Source organism: Macaca mulatta, chromosome 1 (assembly GCF_049350105.2).
Source record: "Macaca mulatta isolate MMU2019108-1 chromosome 1, T2T-MMU8v2.0, whole genome shotgun sequence".
NCBI lineage: Eukaryota > Metazoa > Chordata > Mammalia > Primates > Cercopithecidae > Macaca > Macaca mulatta.
The window spans coordinates 25,833,363-25,858,804 of record NC_133406.1 but is presented as its reverse complement, the minus strand read 5'-3'; the positions used below and the strand labels follow the sequence as shown (position 1 = coordinate 25,858,804).

The following is a 25,442-nucleotide window of genomic DNA, read 5'->3' as shown; positions in this document are numbered from 1 at the left end:
TGGTTAGATATAACCATAGAAAAAGTAGTAAAAATACCATGTAAAAAATAAAAAATGGTACACCTATTTATGGCATTTACCGTGAATAGAGCTTGCAGGACAGGAAGTTGCTCTGGACGAGTCAATGAGTGAGTGTGAGTGAACGTGAAGGCCTAGGACATTACTGTACACTCCTGTAGACTTAATCAACACTGTACATTTAACCTACACTAAATTCATTTTTTAAAGTATTTTTCTTTCTTTGATAATAAATTAATCTTAGCTTACTGTAACTTTTTTACTTTATAAACTTTGTAATGTTTTCAAATTTTTTTACTTTTGTAAGAACAACTTAAGACACAAACACATCGTATATTTACACAAAATTATTTTCTTTCTATATTCTACAAGTTTTCCTATTTTAAAATTTTTATTTTATTTTTTACTTTTTACACATTTTTGTTAAAACCTAAAACAAACATACACGTTACCTAGGCCTGCACAGGGTCAGGATCATCCATATCACTGTCTTCCATCTGCACATCTTATCCCACTGGAAGGTCTTCAGGGGGATTAACACACATGAAGCTGTCATCTCCTATGATAACAATGCCTTCTTCTGGAATACCTCCTAATGGACCTGCCTGAGGCTGTCTTACAATTAACTTCTTCTTATTACGTATAAGGAGTGCTGGGCACAGTGGCTCATGCCTGTAATCCCAGCACTTTGGGAGGCTGAGACGGGTGGATCACCTGAGGTCAGGAGTTCAAGACCAGCCTACCCAAAATGGTGAAACCTCGTCTCTACTAAACATACAAAACATTAGCCGGGGCCTGTAATCGCAGCTACTTGGGAGGCTGAGGCAGGAGAACTGCTTGAACCTAGGAGGCGGAGCTTGCAGTGAGCTGAGCTCCGGCCACTGCACTCCAGCCTGGGCGACAGAGCGAGACTCCGTCTCAAAAAAAAAAAAAAAAACTTCAGAAAAATTAAGTATAAGGAGTACACTTTAAAATAATGATAAATAGTACAGTAAATACATAAACCAGTAACCATAGTCATTTATTATCAAGTATTATGTACTATACATGATTGTATCTGCTATAATTTTATGTGCTGGCAGTACCCATAGGTCTGTTTATGCCAGCATCACCACAAACACATGAGTAATACATAGATGATTGATGGATAGATGACTGATTGATAGATAGATAGATAGATAGATAGATAGATAGATAGATAGATAGATAGATTTATTACAGGTATATGACCTTATGCAACTGGGGGAGTTGGCTAAACAGTTTCTGTAAAATTGTTGTCTTCATGTCTGATGCTGGAACTTGAAGTCCTCAGGGCAAGCAGTTGGGAAGAGAAGGTGAGTGTACAGTGGAGAACAAGAATAAGCTAGAACCCATACACATGAGCCAAAACCCACACAGATAAATAAGTAATGTCAGTTCTTGTTGCCTCAACATGGATAGTATGAGCGTCCTACAGAAACCAGGTCCATCATCATTGGAACTAAACAGACACACCTGGCCCAGGAGTCAGAGAAGCTGAAGGAGGAGTCAGATAGGCTGGAGCAATTGCAGGCCCAGCCACTGCCTTGCTCCAATGGATAAGCGAGAACTTGTATGAGCTGAAAAGTGGATGCTGCTTCACTTCCCATAAGACTCTCTCTGGGGGATCCCCTAAGTGGCAATATATAAGAAAGAGATTCTGGGAAATATAGTTCAGCCTAGCAAAATTCACACATGACACAGCTACTACATTGAATCAGAGAATTCAGCTAAGACCTGAAGTCAAAATGAGGCTCTTGTCTCAACTCAGACCTTAGGCCAGGCCTGTGGCAATTGATCTGACCTAGAGAACAACAGAAAAGGGTGTGCAGCCTCCCTGCACACCGGAGGATGGCAGAGTATAAACAGGGGATTCGGTGGCTTTACCAGTGTGGTAGCACCAGAGACAGGATTATTACTAAGCTAAGGAGGTTTAAGTATCAGAGCTCTTACTTGCAAAGATCTGTCCAAGACGTTAGGGGGACATTATCAAATCAATAGTCATAAATTTTGCATTTCCAAAATTGTTCAATTTAAGTATGACATGACCTCGGTCCCTCCCTCAATCTCTGCTTAACGTGGTCCAGTGGGCATCGGATTGTCGCTGAGTTCCCTATATGTTATTTCTTCTACCATGGAAGAAAGCAAGAGAAATGGAGAGGTGGCAGAATTTTTTGTCCCCAAAACTTCTTCTAGGGGAGAGAATCTCCTAAAGAGAAAGTTATATTGCCTAGAGTGTCTTTCTTTAAGGGTTGATAATGGAACAATGGGAAAAGAGGCAAATTATCACAATCTATAAAGAAACCAACCAGCTGGTCACCAAACTCATTTCCTCTTCTTCATGGGCACAGGCCTAGACATTTCCCACCCTCTCTCATGGCCTGTGACAGATTCCTAATGGAATACGAAAGGAAGCAACAGGCACTGTTTCCAGCTTTGGCTGATAAGAATCATCCATATACAATTTGTCCATGTACTTTCTCCTGCTGGGTGAGGTAAAAGAGAGAAGACATCCACCACCACTACCACCAAGGGAAACCTGAGAGCCTGTGTTAAAAATGGAAGAGCCACGAAATGGCTTCTTCCATCCAGTAGCCATGTCAGAATGTCACATAAGTAAAAACTGAAGTCTTACTGTGTGAATTCACTGAGATTTGGGGTTCTAATCTATCGCAGAAGCTAGGATCCTGTACAAAGACACATACCTATATAATTGTTTGTTTTTGGGTTTTGGGGGGTATTTTTGTTTTTGTTTTTGTTTGAGATGGAGTCTTGCTTTGCCGCCCAGGCTGGAGTGCGATGGCACAATCTCGGCTCACTACAACCTCCACCTCCCGGGATCAAGCGATTCTCCTGCTTCAGCCTCCCAAGTAGCTGGGATTACAGGTGCACACCACTATGCCTGGCTAATTTTTGTATTTTTAGTAGAGACGGGGGTCTCACCATATTGGTCAGGATGGCCTTGAACTCCTGACCTTGTGATCTGTCCACCTTGGCCTCCCAAAGTGCTGGGATTAGAGATGTGAGCCACCGCACCTGGCCCAAATTAGCCATTTTCTTAAATCAAAAATAAGTATCATATGAACAATGAGGTAAAGAAACTTAAAGAGAGAAAGATCTGTTTTGTCAGCCATGAGAGCTCCATAGGGTAGATGGATCGTGTACTGGGCCTTCAAAGTTAAATGCGGTTTAATAGGAAAATATTAAAGAAAGCAGTTCCACATGGAGAAACAGTAAGAGCCAAAACTAAGATGTGGAAAGGATAATAGTAGATTGGCTGGAACATAAGTTTTATGTAAAAGAATAATGGGCAATTAAACTGGAATGGCATGTTGAGGTCAGTTTTGGAAGGTTTTCCATGGCAAGCTAAGGAAATTGGCTTTTACACTTATATTTCTGGTAGTGAGTCGTTGAAGATTCTTGAGCAGAGTGGTGACACAACCCAAATGGAACTTTAGGAAGATAGTGCTCATAGCAATTGTAAGATGGCCTAAAGACAGAGAGGGGAAACCACAGCCATAATCCAAAAATATGAGAATAAGAACCTGAATGAGAGCAGTGTTGTGAGACAGTTCTTTATGGACCTCTCACAGCTTAGTTGTCCAAATAATGTCAAACTGTATTGTAAGCTCTAAAGCATAATATAAATATCAATTATTATTTTTATTACCATTAACATTATTAAAGGAAAAGGAAGGGGATGAAATTTTGAGCCAATGTTTGCTGCTTAAACAAGCAATCCTCAATAAAGTTGGAGGTGGGAGACGACAGATTAAACTAATGGTTAAAGTGGGTTTTGGGAATTATTTGTAATTGTCAGTTTTTAAAATTCTCTCATTCTCCCCATTAATGTGGAAACTTCAGAGTCAATCATATCAGAACCAATGGGAAACATCTGATGAGGGATAGGAGAGAGACACAGAAAGATTATGCTGGGAATTGTTAAGAAGAAGATTCTTCCATGAATAATGGTAAGTTTCTCTTTAGTGATCATAAAATTTTTATTTAAAATGCATTTCTGTGTTGCTTATTTCTCCTAACTTCATTCATCTTCCACTCTTCATTTTTTGTATCCACAAGTCACACCAGCTTTGCTGAAGTGATAACTGATAGCACTCAGCCAGGATTGAGACTAAGCATAGCACATTATTGGAGGTTTCAGCCTTTTCACAGGACTTGCAATGTCAATAGAGCATACATTGATGGGAGGGAAGATGAAATTCGTACTTGCTTTTGTATTTGGATAGAAACAAGAATGTAAGCATCACTCCGTGGGGACCAGTATAGGGGAGATGCTCTTCTACCCTGGTACCTTTTAAGTGCATTACACTGAAATATTTATGCTTGTTGCATTGCAAATAAAAGGAATCCAATAAATGCTAAACTCATAACATTATTAATTTATTGGACATCTATGGTCCTGTACCTCCAGTAATCACAGGAAGTCTTCAAACAGCAAACAATTCTTTAAAAAGATAAAATAATGAGGTCAGCAGGAATAAATGGATACTCGTTAAAGGTCAGAAACGTGACATCAGAATAAAGGAAAGAGAGTTTCGTTCAGTTCAGAACCGCTCACTGAGCCCCTACGATGTAATGGGCGTTTGTGTAAGTTGCCGGAAATACAAAGATGAAGGACACAGGGCTCGTCCTTGGGGAGCTTCAGCCAGTGAAGGAGAAAGAGGCCTAAAAATATAAAACTGAGGCAATTATAAAAATCAAGACCTTCAGATGTCTACATTGTCAATAAAAGATTGGACTTGGCAAAGTCCACCAACCGATACAAGAAGAATTATGTGGAAGGTTCTCCATTTTTGCCTAGGCTCTAGGAGGAAGAAAAATTTTTCCTTGATAGTTTAAAATCTCACACTGAGATCTCGAATTTAGGGGTGGATAGTTTAAAATCTTGAACTTGAGACTCTGGATTTAGGGTTGGTTCACCATGTGGAGACAAGAAAACCCCAAAGTAAGAAATTAACATTAAAATTGCTCCTGAACTGATCTGGTAGATTGTTTTGTTTTGTTTTTTTCAAAAATGGCCATAAGAACATTTCCCATGCCACGTGCTTTTCTTACAAAATCCCTTTGACATACCGGCTATCAAAAGGTGGAGTCCACTTTCCCTCCCCCTTGAATCTGAGTGAGCTGCAACCATGACAGAAGTGATACCCTATGCTTTCCAAGGCTAGGTAATAAAAGGCAAGACAGCTTTTTTCTGGCTGTCTTCTGGATGCTCACTGTTAGAATCCAGCCCCATGCCATGAGCCCAGTCACTTCAAGAGGACACATGTAGGCTGTAGGCAATCCAGCCAACAGTTCCAGCTGAGGTCCCAGATAACATTCAGCATCAACCACCAGACATGTGAATGAAAGAGGCTTTATATGACTCAGTCCCCAGCCTTTGATTCTTCTCAGCTAAGGTCCCAGGTACCATGGAGCAGAGACCAGACATCCCCACTGTGCCCTTTTTGAAGTTTTGTCCAATAGACTCCATGAGCTAATTAAATGGTGGTAGTTGTTTTGTGTCACTACACTTGAGGGGTTAGTTTTGCAGCAACAGCAACTAGAACAAATGGTGATATGTCAGAGGTACAGCATGAAAGCAAATATAAGACTTTTTGAAAAAACACTCATGACTCAAATCACAGACAATGGGAGAGACAAAGACAGAGAGAGAAAGCCTCCAAAGAAGATGAGCTACCCATCAAAAATACAAATGTACAGAAAGAAATCATTCATGAGTGTGAGTCAATAGACACAATAAGCTGCAGAATTAGATCCCAAGAACTTGGAATAATAGTATGATAATCAGACAAGCATATAAAATAAGTATATTTAAAATCATGTACATTTTTAAAAAGCAAAAGCCATTGTAAAACTTAGGAATAGTTTCACTGGTGCGAATAACACAAAACCCAAAATAATTTACTTACGATAGAAGGTTATTTTGTCTTACGTAAACAAACCCAGAAGTAAGAAGTCTAGTGCTGATATGATAGCTCAAAGAGTATGGTGAACTCATAGTCCTTCTATCTTGTGACTTCTACCTCATAGTTAACGATAATTTGGTTCTCAAATTATGGCTTCTACCTCATGGTTCAATATAACTACTCAAGCTCTAATTATTACATCTGCATTCCAGCCAACAAGCAAAGGGAATCCGGGCTAAGAAGTTCTCATCCCTGCCTTTAAGAACACTTCCTGGAAGTCACACCGTATTGGAGCGCATTCTTTGTGGCTTCAGCCTTTTCACAGGACTTTCAATGTCTATAGAGGATAAATGTGAGGGAGGGAGGAAGGATAGAATTTGTACGCTCTTTTGTCTTTGCATAAAAACAAGAATGTAAATATCACCCCATGGAGGCACAGGACTGGGAAGATGCTTTTCTACCCTGGTACATTTTAAGTGCATTACACTGAATTATTTACATGGACAGTTTGCTTAAACTCTGTACTGGGTTGAATAGTGGCCCCCAAAATTCATATCCACCCAGAAACTCAGAATTTGACCTTTCTGGAAATAACATATTTGCAGGTATAATTAGTTAAAATGAGATCATACTGGATTAAGATGGGCCCTAATCCAGTGACTAGTGTCTTTATAAAAAGAGGAAACACACAGGGAGAATGCCATGTGGCAATGGAGACAGAGATTGGAGTATGGTATCTACAAGCCATGGAATGCCAAAATTGCCAGCAGCCATCATCATAAGGTAGGAAAAGGCATGGAAGTAGCCCTCCCCTAGAATCTCACAAGCATGGCCCTGCCAACACCTCGATTTGGGACTTCTGGCCTCCAGAACTGTGAAATAATGAATTTCTGTTGTTTTAAAACACACAGTTTGTCACAGCCCTAGGAAACTAATATATCCCCTACTGGCCAGAATTTAATTACATGGGCACACACATCTGTAGGAGAGATTGGGAGCTGCCTTGATTCTATGCTGCCAGAAATGACATAACAATTACCTTCATTTAGTACCAATGTTTGTTAGCTATATATTCTGATTGCCTCATCATACAATGATTTTTGTAATATTATTTTCCATAGAGAAACTAGAAAACTAATTTAGTCTATCTCTAACATGACTAATCAAGATTTAGTGTGGTGGGATTTGGGGGGTATTAATATCTTAGAACAATTTCTTTCCACTTCACAAACAGTTGTTGCTAATTTCATGTATATTTCTAAAATTGTCAAATTTAGGGAAACTTGTATTAAATTTCTTTTATATCTGAGACATTACAAGTGTGTTTGCTGCTTATGGTGTTGCTAAGGGTTTCTGCCTTACAAACACAGGACTTCTAATACATACATTTTTAGAACCCCAATCAAAAAGAGAAATAAAGTATGGTATATTGCTGGACATGGTGGCTCACACCTGTAATCCCTTTGGATTACTTTGGGAGGCCGAGGTGAAAGAAACACTTAAGCCCAGGAGTTTGAGACCAGCCTGGTCAACATCATGAGACCCTCGTCTCTACAAAAATAAAAAAGATTTGTTGGGCCTGGTGGGACACATCTGTGTTCTTAACTACTAGGGAGGATGAGGCAGGAGAATCGCTTAAGCCCTGGAGGTCAACGCTGCAGTAAGCCGAGATCATGCCACTGCACTCCACCCTGGATGACAGAGTAGGGCCCTGTCTCATTTAAAAAAAAAAAAAAAAAGGCATGATGCATTTAGGTTGTATCTGTTTATTCCTGGCAGGAGATAACTTCCATTTTGACTAGATGTCACTGATTACTAAGTTCTCCACTTACAGATCTACATGTCTGACGACCACATCAAATAAAATTTCACAGAGCAGCTTCTGGTTCTACACACTCCCATCTTGCTTCTCTTCCATTACCTGGACTCTTCTGATGCCATGTGCCACAGGACATGTTTATATGACAATGCAACCTCTGGCACTTTATTTTCACATCATGAGCAGCAGGGGTATCCCTGGAAGACATTTCTTCAGTGGGAGAGCCAGGAATAACATGAAAAATGACTCAGAATCCCATAAATATATTTTATTAAATCCAAACTAAATGTATTCCCAACTGGGTTTTCCTTCAGTTTGATTCCAAAATGCCCAGCATCACCCTGCACAAAGAGAGGTGTTATAGAAGGAAAGTAGGAGTGGAAAGAAAATTGGTCTTAACCAAACAGTGTTAAAATAGTTTATTTTTGCAAATTAAATACATATATATGATTGTGTAAACATATTGTGATGTCCCTTCCCAGGGCACTGAAAGAAGCCTGTCCAAGCAAGGGGCCCTAAAGCTAAGTTTCTTTAGCTTTACAGTAGATTCGCCTCTGCTAAAAAGAGATACCATCCAGAACCTGTTAAAAAAAAAAAAAAAGACAAATTAATGATAACAATTATGGGCATAAGAAATGAAAACACTTTTCATAAAAGAGAGAACACAAATGGCCATAAAACTATGAAAAGACATTCAACCTCACCTAAGATGAAAATTAAAATAGCCATTCCAATTAAAAAATATTAATAGCTTTGTAACACAGGGTGATGGCAAGATTGGAAACTTACTTATTACTGTTTACATTGCAAATTGATGCAACCAGTTTGTAGAACAATTGAACAATAACTGCAAAAGTTGAGCTACACATATTCTAAATCTGGGATTCTACTTTGAGGTATCTACCCTGCAGACACTCTCATATATGTTCACCAGAGAAATGTACAAGGATGTTCATTGCAGCATTGTTTTGTTAGATAGGAGGAATAAGTTCTAAAGCACTAGAGCACTGTCCGATGACTATAGTGAACAGTATTATATAGTTTCAAATAGCTAAAAGGAGGATATTGAACATTCCCAACACAAAGGAATTATAAATGTCTGAGATGATGAATATGCTAATTATTCTGATTTCATCATTTTACATTGTATGTATCAAAACATCACTGTGTATCCCGTACATATGTACAATTATTATTCATCATGTAGAAAATAAAATTAAAAAATAAATAAATCTCTACTCACCCAGGCCCTTACACATTGGCATTTCCAGAACCTTATTTCATTTTGCCAGTGGAGCCTCCATTCCAGGCTTCCTCTTTTTGGCTCCAAAACTCACAAAGGAGCCTAAAGTTGGTCTTTGGATGCACAAAAGATTCACCTGTATTTCAAAATAAACTCTAACTTATTTTGTTAGAAATAAGTGAACAGCTGTCTAAGGTATTTTAAGGTATTATATATTAGTATCTCTGCAAGACAGTACTTTGGTAAGTTATAAGAGGTGGTCGTTTTTCAATCTGCTAGAACTTTAGGCTATTGTGACCTAAAGTATTTTCTCAGTTGGGTTGCAAGGCTTATTACTGTGATTTTCATTTCTGGGTAAATGGGGGAAGTAGCAGTTGAGACTGAGAGAAGGAAGTGGTAGGGTTAAATTGAAAAGTATTTCTGAGGTAGCAGAGACCAGGCTTAGTGGCTAATCAGATGTGGCAAATGAAAGAAAGAGACTTTAGTACCTGGGCAAATGGTGATGTCATTCATCTAAATGGGTAATATAGAAAAAGAAGCCATTATTGAGTCTTAGGTGTGTTGACATTGAGGCAGCCATAGGAATAGAGTGGAAATGTTCTGTAGGCGGTAGTATAGTATACATGGAATCCAGAATCAAGAGAAGAGGTCTAGCTGAAGAATATTTATAAGCTGTTAGCACTTACATAGAAACTTGAAGTTATGGGCTTCAAGTATGGGCATCATTCGATGAGCATATAGAGCAGTAGATTTTAATTTTGGGGGGCGTGATGGATCCCATTGGAAATCTAATAAAAGCTATGGATCCCTTCCCCTCACTTTGTCTCTTCACCTCCCAGAAATCATCCTATGTGCACATAAAATTCTGTCTATACCAAAGACCTTACTTATGAAGTTGCTGATGTCCCAGGTTTATGTACAACTCTGAGAACATTCAAGAAAGTGCTCCCTGGCTCACGCCTGTAATCCCAGCATTTTGGGATGCCAAGGCAAGAAAATCTTAAAATCGCATGCCAAAAAAAAAAAAAAAAAAAAAGAGAGAGAGATCACATGCTATTTTCCTAGGTCTCAGATCATAGCCAAGTATTTGGGGGGTACATTTCATAGGGCTAGGAGAGATAAACAAGATTGTCTACGGTGAAATAAAACAGCTGCTTTTACTGCATCCAATGCTTCTAGCTGCTCTACATAACAGTTTGCCTCCTGTAAATAATTGTGCTAAACAATAGACCCACCTACAGGATGCTAAGAAAAGTGCAACCCTAGGAATTTAAGGCCATCTGTTAGCTGTTCTACTCTCTCTGCTCATCTCTGTCCTATCTCTTTTCAGAAAAATATTCATTCCCCATGTGGTCAACACAGCAGGATTCTGGACTCTTGCTTGTCATCCCACAAGTTCGTGTCCAATGTTATAGGTTGACCAACTCATCCTGAGCAAATCCAGGCTATCTCCATTTTAAATCGAAATGGAAATTTTATTGGAAATAAATGGAAATTAATGGAAAATTTATCCATTTAAATTGAAATTTTAAATTGAAATGCCCATATCCCAGGAAGCCCCTCAGTCTAAGGCACTGACAAGAAAGTATCAATGGTCCCTGTATCTTATCCTCTCTGCAGAACAAGAAATTTATGGCATCATCTTGCTGGTAACTGACTTGGCAGCAGGCTGACCAAACAGTAGTATAACTTACACATATGGGTTCCCAATTCAAAGTCTAATCATCATAAGGATCACAAAGTCCTTCTCCCTTTCATCACCTTTGTGAACTTTAAAACCGCAAAGTTGAGTCTTGGATTTCTGAATGCTTTGGCTACAGCACACTTTTGTTTTGGTGTCAATAAGTGCACTTTTTAAAATGTCTATCCTGAAATCAATCACCTCAATACCAATCAATATTTGCCAGGCTTCATTAGATTTTGAGATCACATTGCTCTTAATCGAATTATAATGTACTCATACCCACATTCTCCTGCTCCAGGAAATTCAGTCTTTCACCAGAATCTACCCCAAAGCGTTTCCGGAAATGCCCTAGAGATGCTTCCCTGCTAGCCAGTCCTTGGAAGACCAGCAGTCTGCCATCAGGCCCCGGATGGTCCCTGGCCCATGAAGCCCTGCTCATTCCACAATCTCCCTGTCTCCTGCTTTCCCACTCCCTACGCCCAGCCTCCTCCCAAGAGTGAGCACAGACTCTTTTCCCTAATCGCCACTGCAGCCCTGGGAACCTGATGTAAATGTAACAGGACAGCAAGGGGAGGTGCCAGCTGAGTAACGTTAACTGCTCCTGCCTGGGACAATTCTCAGTACAGGGTGGCATCGAGTTGTGAATGGGAGCAAGAACTTCACCGTCGGGTAGGTCTGAGTTCTGCCCTAGTAGTTGTGTGATGCTGAAAACCCCATGTATGTTCTCTGAGCTGGCTCCTTCCATCTATAAGATGAAGAAAATGATAAATAGTGTCTATCCCACACGAAAACTCATACATGAATGTTGAAAAAGTTGAACCATCCCAAATGCCCATCGGCTGATGAATGGATAAACAAAATGTGGCTGTATTTATCAATGGAATATTATTTGGCAGAAAAAGGAATGAAGTACTGATATACGGTACAGCATCAAGGAACCCGTAAGTGAAAGAAGCCAGTCACAAAAGACCATACATCATACGACTCCAGCCAAATGCAGTGTCCAGAATGGGAAATCTATAGAGAAATAAAGGAGATCAGTGACGGCCTAGGGCAGGGGGTGGAGGTGAGTAGGAAGGAAATGGGCAGTGACTATTAATGGGCATAAGCTTTCTTTGTAGGATGACAAAATGTTCTAAAATTAGATTATGGTGATGGGCACAGAACACTGAATACACTAGAAAAATCCAATGAATTATATATTTTAAATAGGCTGTGTAAATTATATATCAATGAAGCTGTTAAAAATAATAATCTGGCTGGGCACGGTGGCTCACGCCTGTAATCCCAGCACACTGGGAGTCCGAGGTGTGTGGATCACCTGAGGTCAGGAGTTTGAGACCAGCCTGACCAACATAGTGAAACCTCTCTCTACAAAAACACAAAAAAAAATTTGCCCAGGCATGATGGTGGGCGTCTGTAATCCCAGCTACTCTCCTGGGAGGCTGAGGCAGGAGAATCGCTTGAACCTGGGAGGCAGAGGTTGCAGCGATCCGAGATCATGCCACTGCAGCCTGGGCAACAGAGTGAGACTCTGTCTCAAAAAACAAAACAAAATAAAAAAGCAGGAAAAAAAAAAAACAAACTTTTCCAAAGAGATACAATCTTACAAAGACATAACTTTGACAAAAAATATACAAAGAACTTTTTGTCAAACCAAACTAAAATTTCCAAGCACTGGTAAGGATTATTTCTAAAAATTCTGGATTAATACCTGTGGGGTGCCTACCATGTACCTACCAGGCACAAGTGCAAGGTGTTGGAGGTACAGCAATGGAAGACAGTTCTTGTCCTCAGGTATAACCAAGACAGTCATCCACCCTGTAACAGCACGATTAGCCATTTCTCTAATTTAAATTTCTAACTCTAGTGACCATCAACACACCTACCTGCTCAAGTTAATAGAAATCCTCACTATCTCATGACTTCCTATTGTTACAACCCTGGACACTTTCCCCCAACATATCCCACTTAGCAACTTTAGCCCAGGCCTCAAGTGTTAAAGCCAAGGATCAACTTTTTTAACTCACACACCAGCCATTTTCTCAAGGCATACCAGTGTCCAGGTGGCTGCATGAGTCGACACTGGGTCCAGAAGCATCTCTTACCTCCAGTTGCTCTTGTGTGGAAACCAGTGATCCATTCAAACTACTCCTCCCACTGTGATAATATAATTTTGTCTTAGAGGAAATATACTTTTCCTGCTGCCCAACCTTGGTCATATTGGCTAACCCAAGCCATCCAATATATTTCACTACATTTTAACCACAAATAGAAAAGGTCTTTCCTTCTAAGAGGTTACTATGTTCCCACCTAAATATGTCTGATTCCTCCTCAGCAACCTCCAAGCTCCAAGCCCTCCCCATCTAATAGGTATGTAGGAGGGATACCACAGCTCCAACCTCCAGAACCAGCCCTGGTTAACCCAAAACTCCTTGTTACACTCTTCTCCAAACTCCACTCCCCAAAAAGTGCTCTTTCAGAACAAAGTGAGTCTGTCCCAAAGGTTTATTTACTTATTCTCGAGGGACAGGAAACTCATCACTAAATAGACATACTTGTGCATACACACACACATGCATGAACACACACACAGTGACTCCTACAAGGTGCTCCAAATCAGAGTGGTCATGACCAGAAAATGTGAAATTCCGATGTTTCCATGTTGAGAATGAGAGTTTGATCAACTTCTCACTCCCAACCAGTTGAGTTCCAAGTCGTCACATGGGCCTGACCAGTTGCTCTGGCCTCCAGGTTTCCCAGACTCTAGTTTTATTTCAATAGTCTGGGTACTTTGGCAGGGAGGGGGCTGCAGAACTGAAACAATTGATTGGCTGGAGATGAAATCACAGGGACACCTAAAACTGTCTTCATGTGGCTGAGTCAGTTCCTGGAAGGGGGCCTCAGGACCAGAACTCTTGTTCTGTTAAAATGCTGAATCTGGCCGGGCGCGGTGGCTCAAGCCTGTAATCCGAGCACTTTGGGAGGCCGAGACGGGCGGATCACGAGGTCAGGAGATCGAGACCATCCTGGCTAACACGGTGAAACCCCGTCTCTACTAAAAAATACAAAAAACTAGCCAGACGAGGTGGCAGGCGTCTGTAGTCCCAGCTACTCAGGAGGCTGAGGCAGGAGAATGGCGTAAACCCCGGAGGCAGAGCTTACAGTGAGCTGAGATCCGGCCACTGCACTCCAGCCTGGGCGACAGAGTGAGACTCCGTCTCAAAAAAAAAAAAAAAAAAGGCTGAATCTGAAAAATACCTCAAAGACCAGTTCTTTAGGTTTCACGATAGCGATGTTATCTACAGGAGTAGATGGGGGAGTTATAAATCATGTGACCCCCAGTTTTGTGATTCTGGGGCGGTAAACAACTTATAGAAAAACAAACTAAGCAATGGTAGGTCATTGTTTAACTATGCCTATTCTATAGCGAAGGTCAAGGCCCTGCCACAATTTTAGCCTTGTCTTATGAATGCAGCTTCAGTCCACAAAAAAGGAGTGGGGGGCAATTTTCCTTGCCTCAAAGTTTAACTATGAACTAAATTTCTCTCATACTTATCTTGGCTTCCATGCTAGAAAAAGCAAAAAAGTAACTTAGCCTATGAGGTTAGAAGCAAGATGGAGTCACTCACGTTAGACTTCTCTCATTACTTATTCCGAAAAGGCAATTTCACCAAGAGTTTGAGGGTTCTAATCCTAGAAGGGTGGGGGGTTGGACAGACAACACCATAGATGTGTCTATAATGATGATGATGGAAAAGTTTTGGTGTCTTCAGACCACAAAGGCTGTTCCTTTATATCTTTTTTGGTACCACATATCCCTACCTTAACCTCTGTTCCAGGATGCCCATATTCTCTCTGTTCACCAACCTGGCCAGTAGCCAACAATTGGCTCAGTAAAGTGGGAATGGGTGGAGAAAATAAATAGGAAGGAGTTGAAAGAAGTGCCACCTGAATGCGCCAGTTGCCATCCCCTACTTTGACCCATGATTTCCACAAAACAGAATTCATATTCTTCACAAATGTGATATTTTAAGTTGCTGATATTCACTCAAATCTATTCTAGTCTTGGAGAAAGTGGCGAAGACCTGCCAAGCTTCAAATATCCTTTACTGAGTTTTTTTCTTAATAACTTAGGTGATGAAAACATTCCTTCCCTGATTTGACCACCTTTCAGTTCTGGGGAGTGTCCACCAAGTGGCACGAAGGGAATCAGCAGTTTCCCATAAGCATCTGGCTCAGCATGGTGGGCAGAGGTGGTTGGTAATGACGCTGGTTCATCCAGGGAAGGGAGGGCTGGTGAGTGGGTGTGTGTTTAAGAATCACAGCAGGTTCCAAGCTGAGCATCCTACAAGACTAAGAGACATGATCACCCCAAATTCAGCTAATGCTCATGTTATCACGCTGCAGAGGACCCCATTCACCTGAGCAATATAATTGAAAATATAATGGAGGTTACGAGCTTCTTTCTGTTCTGTGCCCCTGGGCCCCAGGTCTTCTGTCTGCTCCAGGCTAGGGGAGGTGCAGGAAGGGTGAGACTCATGGTGGGTTTTTATTCCCTGATTACACTTGCTGAGTTCTTGGTACAGGACATGCGAAGGACTTGGTGCCAGGACTTGCTGCAGTGACTGGTGAAGAGGCCTTGGACAGACCTGCTGGGGCAATTACAGGCCACAACAGCCTAAAGTTCTAGCAAATTGAGAAATAACCACCTGTTATAACTTACCAAAATACTGTCTTGCAGAGATATGAATATATTCACACCTCAGTGAGCTCTAATGGTATTGTAAAGGGACTGGGACACAGGAACAATGCTGCCTTGGGGGCATGCTGACCAGACAGCTTTCCAAATGCGTGGATGCATTGTGCCTTGGCCACTCACACACCAACTAGTGGCCCAGAGCTCTGGCCAGGCAACCTGAAGTCAGGTAATGTGTCTTCCCTGGACACCACGTAGCTGGAGTAGTATTGTTTCCTGAGATGCAAAAAAACAGAACAGCCCAGAAATATTGGGCAGTGACACCAGCTGTGACACCATAGCATGTTAAAGGGCCTTTTGCTGTCGAAAGAGCCAACAACTCAATAGTGCCATGTTTGGACCCCTCAGACTAAGCCTTGGAGTGTGCTGGGTTTGCACAGGGTGAGCTGGTGGATCAGTGGTGGAAGCAGCTGAGCCAATGCTAGGCTCCAAGTGGAACCTTAGACTCCTCAAGTGGCGGCCCTGAGAAGGGCTGCTCAGTCAGTGCAGTCTAAAGTCGATGTTTGGAGAGCTGCTCATCACCCAGGTCTGGAAACCTCACTCCCAGGGTTATTAGCACATCCAGTAGTAAGTAGAAAAAGAAGAGGAAGACTCATGAAACTGATTCTGCTCACTGGTTACAGCAATGACCTTGGCTTGGGCAGAGGTAAAAACTCATCTGAAATAAGGTTCCTGGAGTATTTATCATTCTATTTCTCTCTTCTAGGCAAGGAGTTTCCAAACCTAGCCCAGGGCCAATGCCTGGAGCTCTTGTTTGAAATGCAGATTCCTGAACACCAGCCCCAAAGATTCTGATCCAACAGGGGTGGGGTATACTCAGGAATCTGTATGTGTATCATAGGCCCTGTTCCAGGTGATCCTGACTTAGGGGATCCAAGGACCAGCATTTGGGAATAACCACTCTAACACACCCCATCTCCATATATTATTGTTAGTCACTGAGAATTGGTGGTACCTCAGATGAGGAGCCAGTGTAACAAACAGCCAGCATGTTCCTACACTCCCGCACAGACGCACCTATGTGTCACGGGGCATGTGTCTCTGAGATCTGCCTCCCAGCCACTTCATACCATCCTTGTGGCACACATGCACATTACACCGATTCAGTTCAGCAAATGTTTATTGAGTACCTACAATAGGCAAGGCACAGTACCAGCTGCTGTGGGCTACAAAGACAAGAAGGCTAGGCCTCACCCTCGAGAGGCTTACAGTCTAATAGGGAGAGATACACTCACAGTAACAAAAATACAAGGCAAAATGAGGTGAGCTCTATGGCAGAGGCAAAAACAACGGGAGAACAGCGAGCAGGGATATATCAGACATATCTCAGCCGATCAGATGTTGGATGCAGGGAGTGGTGTTTCCCAGGCCCCGGGAGGTGGGTCGGGTTCACACAGGTGAACTGGAAAAAGAAGCACACTCAGGCACAGGCAACGTATAGAGGTGGGAAGTGCAATGAAATGCTCAGAGAACAGAGATGCCTGCCTTGACCAAAACACAGGAGGCCAACAGGATAACAGAGGACCTAAGTTGGAGAAGTGGTTTCAGGCCAGATGGTGGGATCGTTCATAGTAGGATTTCATTCTTTTTTTTTTTTTTTTTTTGAGATGGAGTCTCACTATGTCGCCCACGTTGGAGTGCAGTGGCACGATCTCGGCTCACTGCAAGCTCTGCCTCCCAGGTTCACGCCACTCTCCTGCCTCAGCCTCCTAAGTAGCTGGGACTACAGGCGCCCGCCACCACACCTGGCTAATTTTTTTGTATTTTTAGTGGAGATGGGGTTTCACTGTGTTAGCCAGGATGGTCTTGATCTCCTGACCTTGTGATCCGCCCGCCTTGGCCTCCCAAAGTGCTGGGATTACAGGCGTGAGCCACCCTGCCCGTAATTTTTTTTTTTTTTTTTAATGAGACAAAGTCTTGATCTACCGCCCAGGCTGGAGTGCAATGCCACAATCATAGTTCACTAGAGCCTCAGCCTCCTGAGATCAAGTGATCCTCCTCCAAGTAGCTGGGACTACAGGCACATGCCACCACACCCAGCTAATTTTGTGTGCATGTGTGTTTTTTGTAGAGACAGGCTCTCACTTTGTTGCACAGGCTGGTCTCAGACTCCTGACCTCACACGATCCTCCTCCCTTGGCCTCCAAAAGGGCTGAGATTATGGGCTTAAGCTACCACACCCAGCTATAGTGAGGAGATCTGACTTCATTCCATTGGTAATGGTGAACCATTGAAGGTTTGTGAGCAGAGGAGTGACACGACTTCATTTCCACAAGTCTGGGCACACTGCTGTGAGTAATACATGATTAGCTTTATTCTTTTTGTTAACTTTACTCTATGGCTTACACTCATGCCTGGTCTCAAAGCAGAAGTGCAAACCTGAGCCCCGTAACCACACGTACTTTCCAGGCTGCACAAAGCAGGAAGCAGTGGCCTTAGCTAGGTAAACTGTGGGCTCATTTAACAGCTTTGCACCTTCTCCACAGAAAAGGAAGTGAGGCTTTCCAGAACGATTTGAGAGTAAGGGGCAGAGCACAAGGACGGTACTTCACAAACTTCTGTCACCTAAGCATGGCAAGAATAAGCTGCAGAGAAAATGGGAGTGCAGAAGAAAATGGTGGAGAGATGCAATTGACGTAACTAGCATCATCCAAACTGAACCCTTTCCCAGTATGACTTCTGTAATAACTCACCTCCGCCTCCAGCTAGTGGGAAGGGAGATTCCACAGTCTGACTCACTAGATCAGTAGATGGGGTTTCTAAGCGCTCTACACATAGAAGGATCTCTGTGGATAGAGGCTCCTAGGATCCTGCTTAACCATCCAATGAGGAAGGAGAATGGTGCCCACCCGCTCCTGGGCCACCCCAGCCCACGAAGGGATGCGAGGCCACTGCTGTCCAGGTGGACACAGCAATGCTGGTTAGCGAGGGCTCCCCCAGAACCTCCACACCAGCCGAAGTGGGTGCTTGGGTGGAGAGCACAGAGGGGGGTGAAGTCACAGCTGGGTTTCCGAGGAGAAATGCTCCTGGGGCGCTGGCATGCACCTCCGGGCCTGGCCCAGTGGGGCCTCCGGCACTATTGCTGATGGTCCACAGGCACGGATAGGGGCTGCAGAGACAGAGAAAGAGGGGAAGGGAATGTTCAATGGCACTCCAAGGAAGGAGTGCCGCCTGACAAGCACGCACATAGCGCTGAGAAGTTACAAGAGGGCTTCTGGCCATGGCTTGATTTTTAGCTGTGACACAGATTAGTCCTGTTTCTGCAGAAAAGCTAAGAGAAACAGCAAAGTATGGTGGAATGATGATAACATTAAGTAGTACTGGCCCTGCCACCAGTGAGTTATTTGGTTTTAGACACAGAATTTCATTTATCTGGGCTCCCTTGCCCAGATTTCTATTGCCCTGCCTATGTAAAATTGGCAGGGCAATAGAAAAAAGGTATTAAAACTATATGATTGCTGCATCTGATCTCTCCCTGGCCAATGTGGCATAATAACCAGGAAACATCACTGTCAGAAGACTTGAGTTTAAATCCCAGCTCTACCACTTATTAGCTCTGTGGCCTTGGCTAAATTATTTAACATCTCTGAGTGTCAGTTTTCTCATCTTCAAGATGTGGTGTCATAATTTTACCTACCTTACAGAGATTGCTACAAGGATTAAATAGGAGAAGAATATGGTCCTTAGCATGTAGTACTCAGTAAATGGTGGTTGTTATCATTATTTCTTCCATTCCTGGTCTCCACCTGTGATCTCTGGTGCCTGGCAGAAAGGCTGAGAGCTAGAACACTCTCTTTGCCTTCTCTAGTTCTATAGCACTGGTTCACACACATGGTTGCACATTCGGCACACTGGAATCACTCAGGGAGTTTTTAAAAGTAATATTGCTGCCTGGGTCCCACTCTCACCCCACTCCCTTGCCCCAGAGATTCTGATTGAACTGATCTGGCATGCAGCCTGAGTATGAGGATTTTTTTAAGTTTCCCAGGTGATTGTAATGTACAGCCAAGCTTGCACCTTAATATAGATGCAGTTGGAACAGGTGCAATGATCCCAATGTTTTCAGCCTTTAGTCATCACTACATTTCTTACATTTCAGAGTTTCTGCATTGCCCAATAATATTGCTTGAGAATGGGCTTATTATCCAAAGGCAATATTGAATACATTTGTTTTGTTTTGTTTCTAACAAAATATTTATGGAGTCAGGAATTAGTTAAACACACCAACAGAGAAGCCAGAGTTGGCAATGCCATCATTCACCTGGTGCCATTTTTCAGTGCTCCAGGCCTCCTTGGACCATATGAAACCTGCAGTAGCCCATCCTCTGAGCTCTCTCTGAGCTAGGTCAGCTTATGGGGATTCTGGACCTAATCTTCAGAAGATGCTCTTCTACATTATCTCTTACAGACCCTTTCTGATGCCGCCTGGGCCAGTGGGAGAACCATGGGCTCTGAGCTGTACTGCTTACTGCTCATAGTTGTCTTTGAGTACTACAGATGACTTATATATAGATGACTTATATATATGTAAGTATCCAGTATACAACTTGGCACATGATTATTTAATATCTTCAGGAACCCTCATCTTCATTTTCTTTTTCACTTTCTACCACAGCCCAAATCAATCCTTTTCCCTCAGATCCTCTAGATCAGTGTCAAATACAAATGATGCTCTAGATCAGTGTCAAAATGCAAACCATAAATGCCAGCTGCATATGTAAGTTTAAATTCTCTAGTAGCCACATTTAGAAAAATATTAATAAATTTATTAACATTTTATTTAACCAAAATATTCCAAATATTATCATTTCAACATGCATTTGATGTAAATATATATATTATATATGTATATATTTATATCACAATATTAACATAACATCTATATTTACATATACTATATTTTATATATTTATATATTTTTATATTTTAAATATAATATATATTAAAATATATCTTATATATATAAATTATAAATATATATTAAAATGTGTAGTATATATTTTATATATGACATATATAAAATATAAATGTTTTTTATATATAATATATAAAACATATACTATATATTTGAATATATTCAACATATATTAATATACATACTATATATTTAAAATACGAAAATATATAAAAATATATAATATAGTAGTATATATTGTGTATATATAAAAAATTGGGATATTTATTCTTTGTTTCACACTAAATCTTCAAAATCCTGTGGGTATTACACTCACAATGTATCTCAACTTGGACTAGCTGCATTTCAAGTGTTTGACAACCACAGGTGGCTACTGCACTGGACAGCACAGCTTTATACCCTGCTATATCAGCAACACCCAGGAACTTGGTAGAAATGTAGAATCTCAGGCCCCCACCCAGACCTACCAATCAGATTCTGCATTTTAACAACAACCCCAGGTGATTCTAAGCCATCACATTCTCCTTATTCTAGACTTACAAATCATAAGTCGTCTGATGTCTTCCCAAATCCAATCCTTTTTTTTTTTTTTTTTGAGACAGAGTTTCACTCTTGTTGCCCAAGCTGGAGTGCAGTGCCTCAGCTTAGTGCAACCTCTGCCTCCTGGGTTCAAGTGATTCTCCTGCCTTAGCCTCCCAAGTAGCTGGGATTATAGGCACGCACCATCAAACCGGCTAATTTTTGTATATTTAGTAGAGACGGGATTTTACCATGTTGGTCAGGCTGGTCTCAAATCAGGGGATTCACCTGCCTTGGCCTCCGAAAGGGCTGGGATTACAGGTGTGAGCCACTGCACCCAGCCAAGTCTCATCTTTTAATTTTGATTCCACTTTGGACCTTCTCAAAATTCTGCATAACCATATTGAACATAATAGCTGACATTTACACAGAATGTTACTGCTTACAAAGCATGTTAATGCATTTTCTAATTTCTGCATTTGATGCTCATGGTAACTCTACAAAGTAGGTCATATTATTTCCATGAAAGAAATAAGAAAGCTGAAGCTCAGTAAGGTTAAGAAAATTGCCCAAAGCCACAAAGTCACTACTGAGGTAGAACTGGGACTCAAACCCCTGCCTGTCAGACTCAACGAGGCCTTCTCTTCCCACTTCACCACTCAGATTTCTAGAAGTCAGAACTTAATGCAGGTCGCTGGTGTGAGGACTAAACCATGGAGTCCTCCATGCTACACTTAGCCGTCTTACCAGGGTTGTGAGACCAGGCATCCACAATATGTCCCCCTTTTAGGCTGGGTGACTCACGGGAAAGTGGACAATAGTGGTTCTTGACTTCTCAGTGTATGTTTGTACTTTTCCTCTTCAATTCCTCTACAGTCAGTATCTATTTGCTACCACCATAGTTTAACGTGTTTCTGACTGGTTTAAGACAAATGATCCCAGGCCATAATGTCTATCCCTTTTTTTTTTTTTTTCTTTTTGAGACGGAGTTTCACTCTTGTTGCACAAGCTGGAGTGCAATGGCGCGATCTCAGCTCACTGCAACCTCCGCCTCCTAGGTTCAAGCGATTCTCCCGCCTCAGCCTTCCGAGTAGCTAGGATTACAGGCACACACCACCATGCCCAGCTAGTTTTTGTATTTTTAGTAGAGACGGGGGTTTCACTATGTTGGCCAGGCTGGTCTTGAACTGCTGACCTCAGGTGATCCACCTGCCTCAGCCTCCCAAAATGCTGGGATTACAGGCATAAGCCACCATGCCCTGGCTATCCTTTAAATATAAGAAATGGGATACGACTGAGCTGTTTCTCCAATTATGAAAGAACTCCATCCTGTTGCCACCTTGACTTCTTAGTGGTTTACAAGTCAAGACAATAGGTTAGACCAAGCCACCCTAGGAAATAGAATGAACTTGAGTCCCCAGTGCTAAAGTAAACCCCTAAGACCACCAATGAGCGAGCTGATGGTGTTGGTCTTACCTGGGACCTGGATTGATTGGTCCGTTGGTGTGGGGTACAGACAGGATGCTGGCATGAGGTGTGGAGGATAAGGATGTCCAGCTGTCAGGTCCCGAGAAAACTTGCAGATTATTGCTTGAGCTTTCTATCAAATTCACTTTGGGGAAATAACAATAGTTGAATTGATAGCAAATGTAGAAAACATAAAGATGGTGACCAGTGACATTATCCTAAGGCAAAATATAACCATGGCTTGCACCACAGGCACCAACAGTTTGTTAGTTCTTTCTCAGGGAAATAGAAAGTAAAAAGAAACATAGGTTTCTTGAAGGTCGACCATATGCCAGGTGTCATTCATAGTTTAATCTTCACACCAGTGACTCCTTAACTCCATCTTATAGATAAGCCTCAGGGTGGTAGGATTATTTGCCCTGGGTATCACCGATCTGTCTAACTCATTTCACCGCAGTCACTCTCTTTTAAGAAGGGACCATACCAGCCTCCCCTCAAGCTAAGCCTAAGGGCCACCAGTGCCCCAGATGAGATTTCTGAGGTCCAGGAACTTATTCTTCTCAACCATCCCCTAGAAGGTTTAAATATCTCAAGCACAGTGCCTTTTGACCAGGTGTGGTGCTCACACCTGTAATCCTGGCACTTTGGGAGTCCAAGGCAGGGGGATCCCTTGAGCCAGGAATTTGAGAACTTTCTGGGCAACACAGAGAGACACCATCTCTACAATTAAAAAAAAGAAAAAAAACATACCTTTTTATTAAAAGAAGTAGATTGTATGATCTCACTTATATGTGGACTCTAAGATTAAAGTTGAAAACATAAAAGCAGAGAGTACAGCAGTGGTTACCAGGGGTGGGAAGCTGGGGAAATGAGATATTGGTCAAAGGATGTAAAATTGCATTTATGTAGGATGAGTAAGTCTAGAGATCTAACTTACAATCTGAAGACTATAGTTAGCAATACTGTACTGTGTACTGGAAATTTGCTAAGAGAGTAGATTTCAGGTGCTTTCATCATGAAAAACAGTAACTATGTGAGGAGATGGACATGTTAATTTGCCTGACAGCAGTAATCACTTCACTATGCATATTATATCAAAACATCATGTTGTACACCTTAAATATACACAGTTTTTATAGAGGAGAAAAAGAAGAATGTCTTCCATTTCTTTGAATCTCTATTTGCATAAATAGTGTATATATAAGAGAGAGGAAGAAGGCAGAGGGAGGGAGGAAGGAAGGGAAAAGGGGGAGAAAGGAGAGAGAGGAGGAAGATTCCAATGTCTATCTCTGGTGCTATGGTTTGAATGTGTCCCCCATCGTTCATGTGTTGGGAACTTAACTCCCAATGCAACAGTGTTGAGAGGTGGGGCCTTCAAGAGGTGATTAGGCCGTGGGGGCTCTACCCTCGTGAATGGGTTAATGCCAATATTGCAGGAGTGGGTTTCTGATAAAAGGATGGGTTTAGCCTCCTGCCCTCTCCCCCTCTCTTTCCCTGACTATCTGTGTGAGGCCTTCTGCAACATTATAATACAGCCAGAAGACCCTTACCATACGCTGGCACCTTAATCTTCAACTCCCCAGCCTCCAGGACTATGAGAAAATAAATTTCCACAGCTTATAAATTACCCTATCTCAAGTGTTTTCTTATAGCACCACAAAGGGGACTAGGACACCTGCCCATGTCTCTTCTTTTTACGATCTGGCACTTGCAAGCTCTCCAGCCCTAACTCTTGCATTTTCCATCTGTCCACACTCCCCCTACATTCTGCTCCAAAGCTATTCTCAGACAACCTAGGGTCTCTCCCCCTTCTGTGTCTTTGCTCAGCCCACTCTCTCTACCTGGAATGTCCTGCGCCTCTGCCTGTGGCACATGCCATCCTCCACCTTTTACCCCTGCCCACTCTCACTCTGTCCTTTTCTATTCATCTTTCAAGGCTCAATTTAAATGTTAACCCCTCTGGGCAGCCTTTGCTGCCCCACCAGGCATATCCAGCTGCTCTTTTTCCTTCATTCCCATGGCACCCTGACTTGTGTGTTTTGTTGGCTGTTTCTCAAACTCTAGAGCACTTATGAATCCCCTGGAGATCTTGTTAAAATGCAGACCCTGATTCAGGAGTAGAGCCTGAAAGTCTACATTTCTGACAAGTTCCCAGGTGATGCTTCTGCATTATATTAGGATTCGTTATTTACATATTTGTGCAATCCTGAGCTCCTCCAGGGAAGAAGCTATGTCTTTTTTTTTTTTTTTTTTTTTTTGAGACGGTATCTTGCTCTTGTTGCCCAGGCTGGAGTGCAGTGGCACGATCTTGGCTCACTGCAGCCTCCACCTCCCAGATTCAAGCGATTCTCCTGCCTCAGCCTCCCAAGTAGCTGGGATTATAGGCGCCCGCCACCACGCCTGGCTAATTTTTGTATTTTTAGTACAGACGGGGTTTCGCCATGTTAGCCAGGCTGGTCTCGAACTCCTGACCTTGTGACCTGCCCGCCTCGGCCTCCTAAAGTGCTAGGATTACAGGCGTGAGCCACCGCGCCCGGCCCTGAAGCTATGTCTTAATCACTTTCCTATCCCACTGCCTAGAAGAACATGGTATGCAGTAGGTGCTCAGAAGATGTGATTTGATGCTGACCACAGGAAAGAACAAGGAAGTAGAGCGAGCCACAGATCAGTTTCTGCTACTGATAAGCTACATAATCCCCCCTCCTGGCAGCAATGGTTGAGGTTGCCAAGGGTAGCAGGCTAAGGGACACAGGGACAGGTAGCTGGTGACCAGGAGGACCCTCTACAAATGCAGAGCTCAGGGTGTCACCGAGGAAGGAAGGAGGCTGGAATCCAAATACTCTCCACTATCTCCCATGCCATGAACTTTGCTTGTTTTATTGAGTGTCAATCTCTTCACATTAGTATAGAATCTCCATACGGGCAGGGCATGTGTCCGTTTCATTCCTGTGCTTGAAACAGAGCCTGGCATATAGTCGATCCTCAATAAATATTTGTTGCATGAATAATTTAATGAAAAAAGTAACCATTGTTTTCATTTCTCCCTTCTTTCTACAAATCTAATAACCAG

General features: G+C 42.2%; 1 protein-coding gene and 1 long non-coding RNA gene across 4 annotated transcripts in view; both read right to left on the bottom strand.

The window, feature by feature from the left end:
* Positions 1-8,188: 8,188 nt before the first annotated feature.
* Positions 8,189-9,157, bottom strand: LOC144340293 (uncharacterized). Its single transcript, XR_013416232.1, has 2 exons — positions 9,029-9,157; positions 8,189-8,366 (listed from the first exon to the last, which is right to left on the bottom strand). It is a non-coding gene; the product is annotated as an uncharacterized LOC144340293 (long non-coding RNA).
* A 7,416-nt stretch (positions 9,158-16,573) lies between these two features.
* Positions 16,574-25,442, bottom strand: part of TBX19 (T-box transcription factor 19) — a 70,131-nt gene continuing 61,262 nt past the window's right edge. For all 3 annotated transcript variants that reach the window (XM_015125090.3, XM_077999464.1, XM_077999471.1), the window contains exons 7-8: positions 22,382-22,517; positions 16,574-18,580 (exon numbers count right to left, since the gene is read on the bottom strand). In XM_015125090.3, the coding sequence (XP_014980576.2) occupies positions 18,286-18,580; positions 22,382-22,517 (431 nt within the window). In that variant the 3' untranslated portion in view covers positions 16,574-18,285. The remainder of the gene's footprint in view (positions 18,581-22,381; positions 22,518-25,442) is intronic.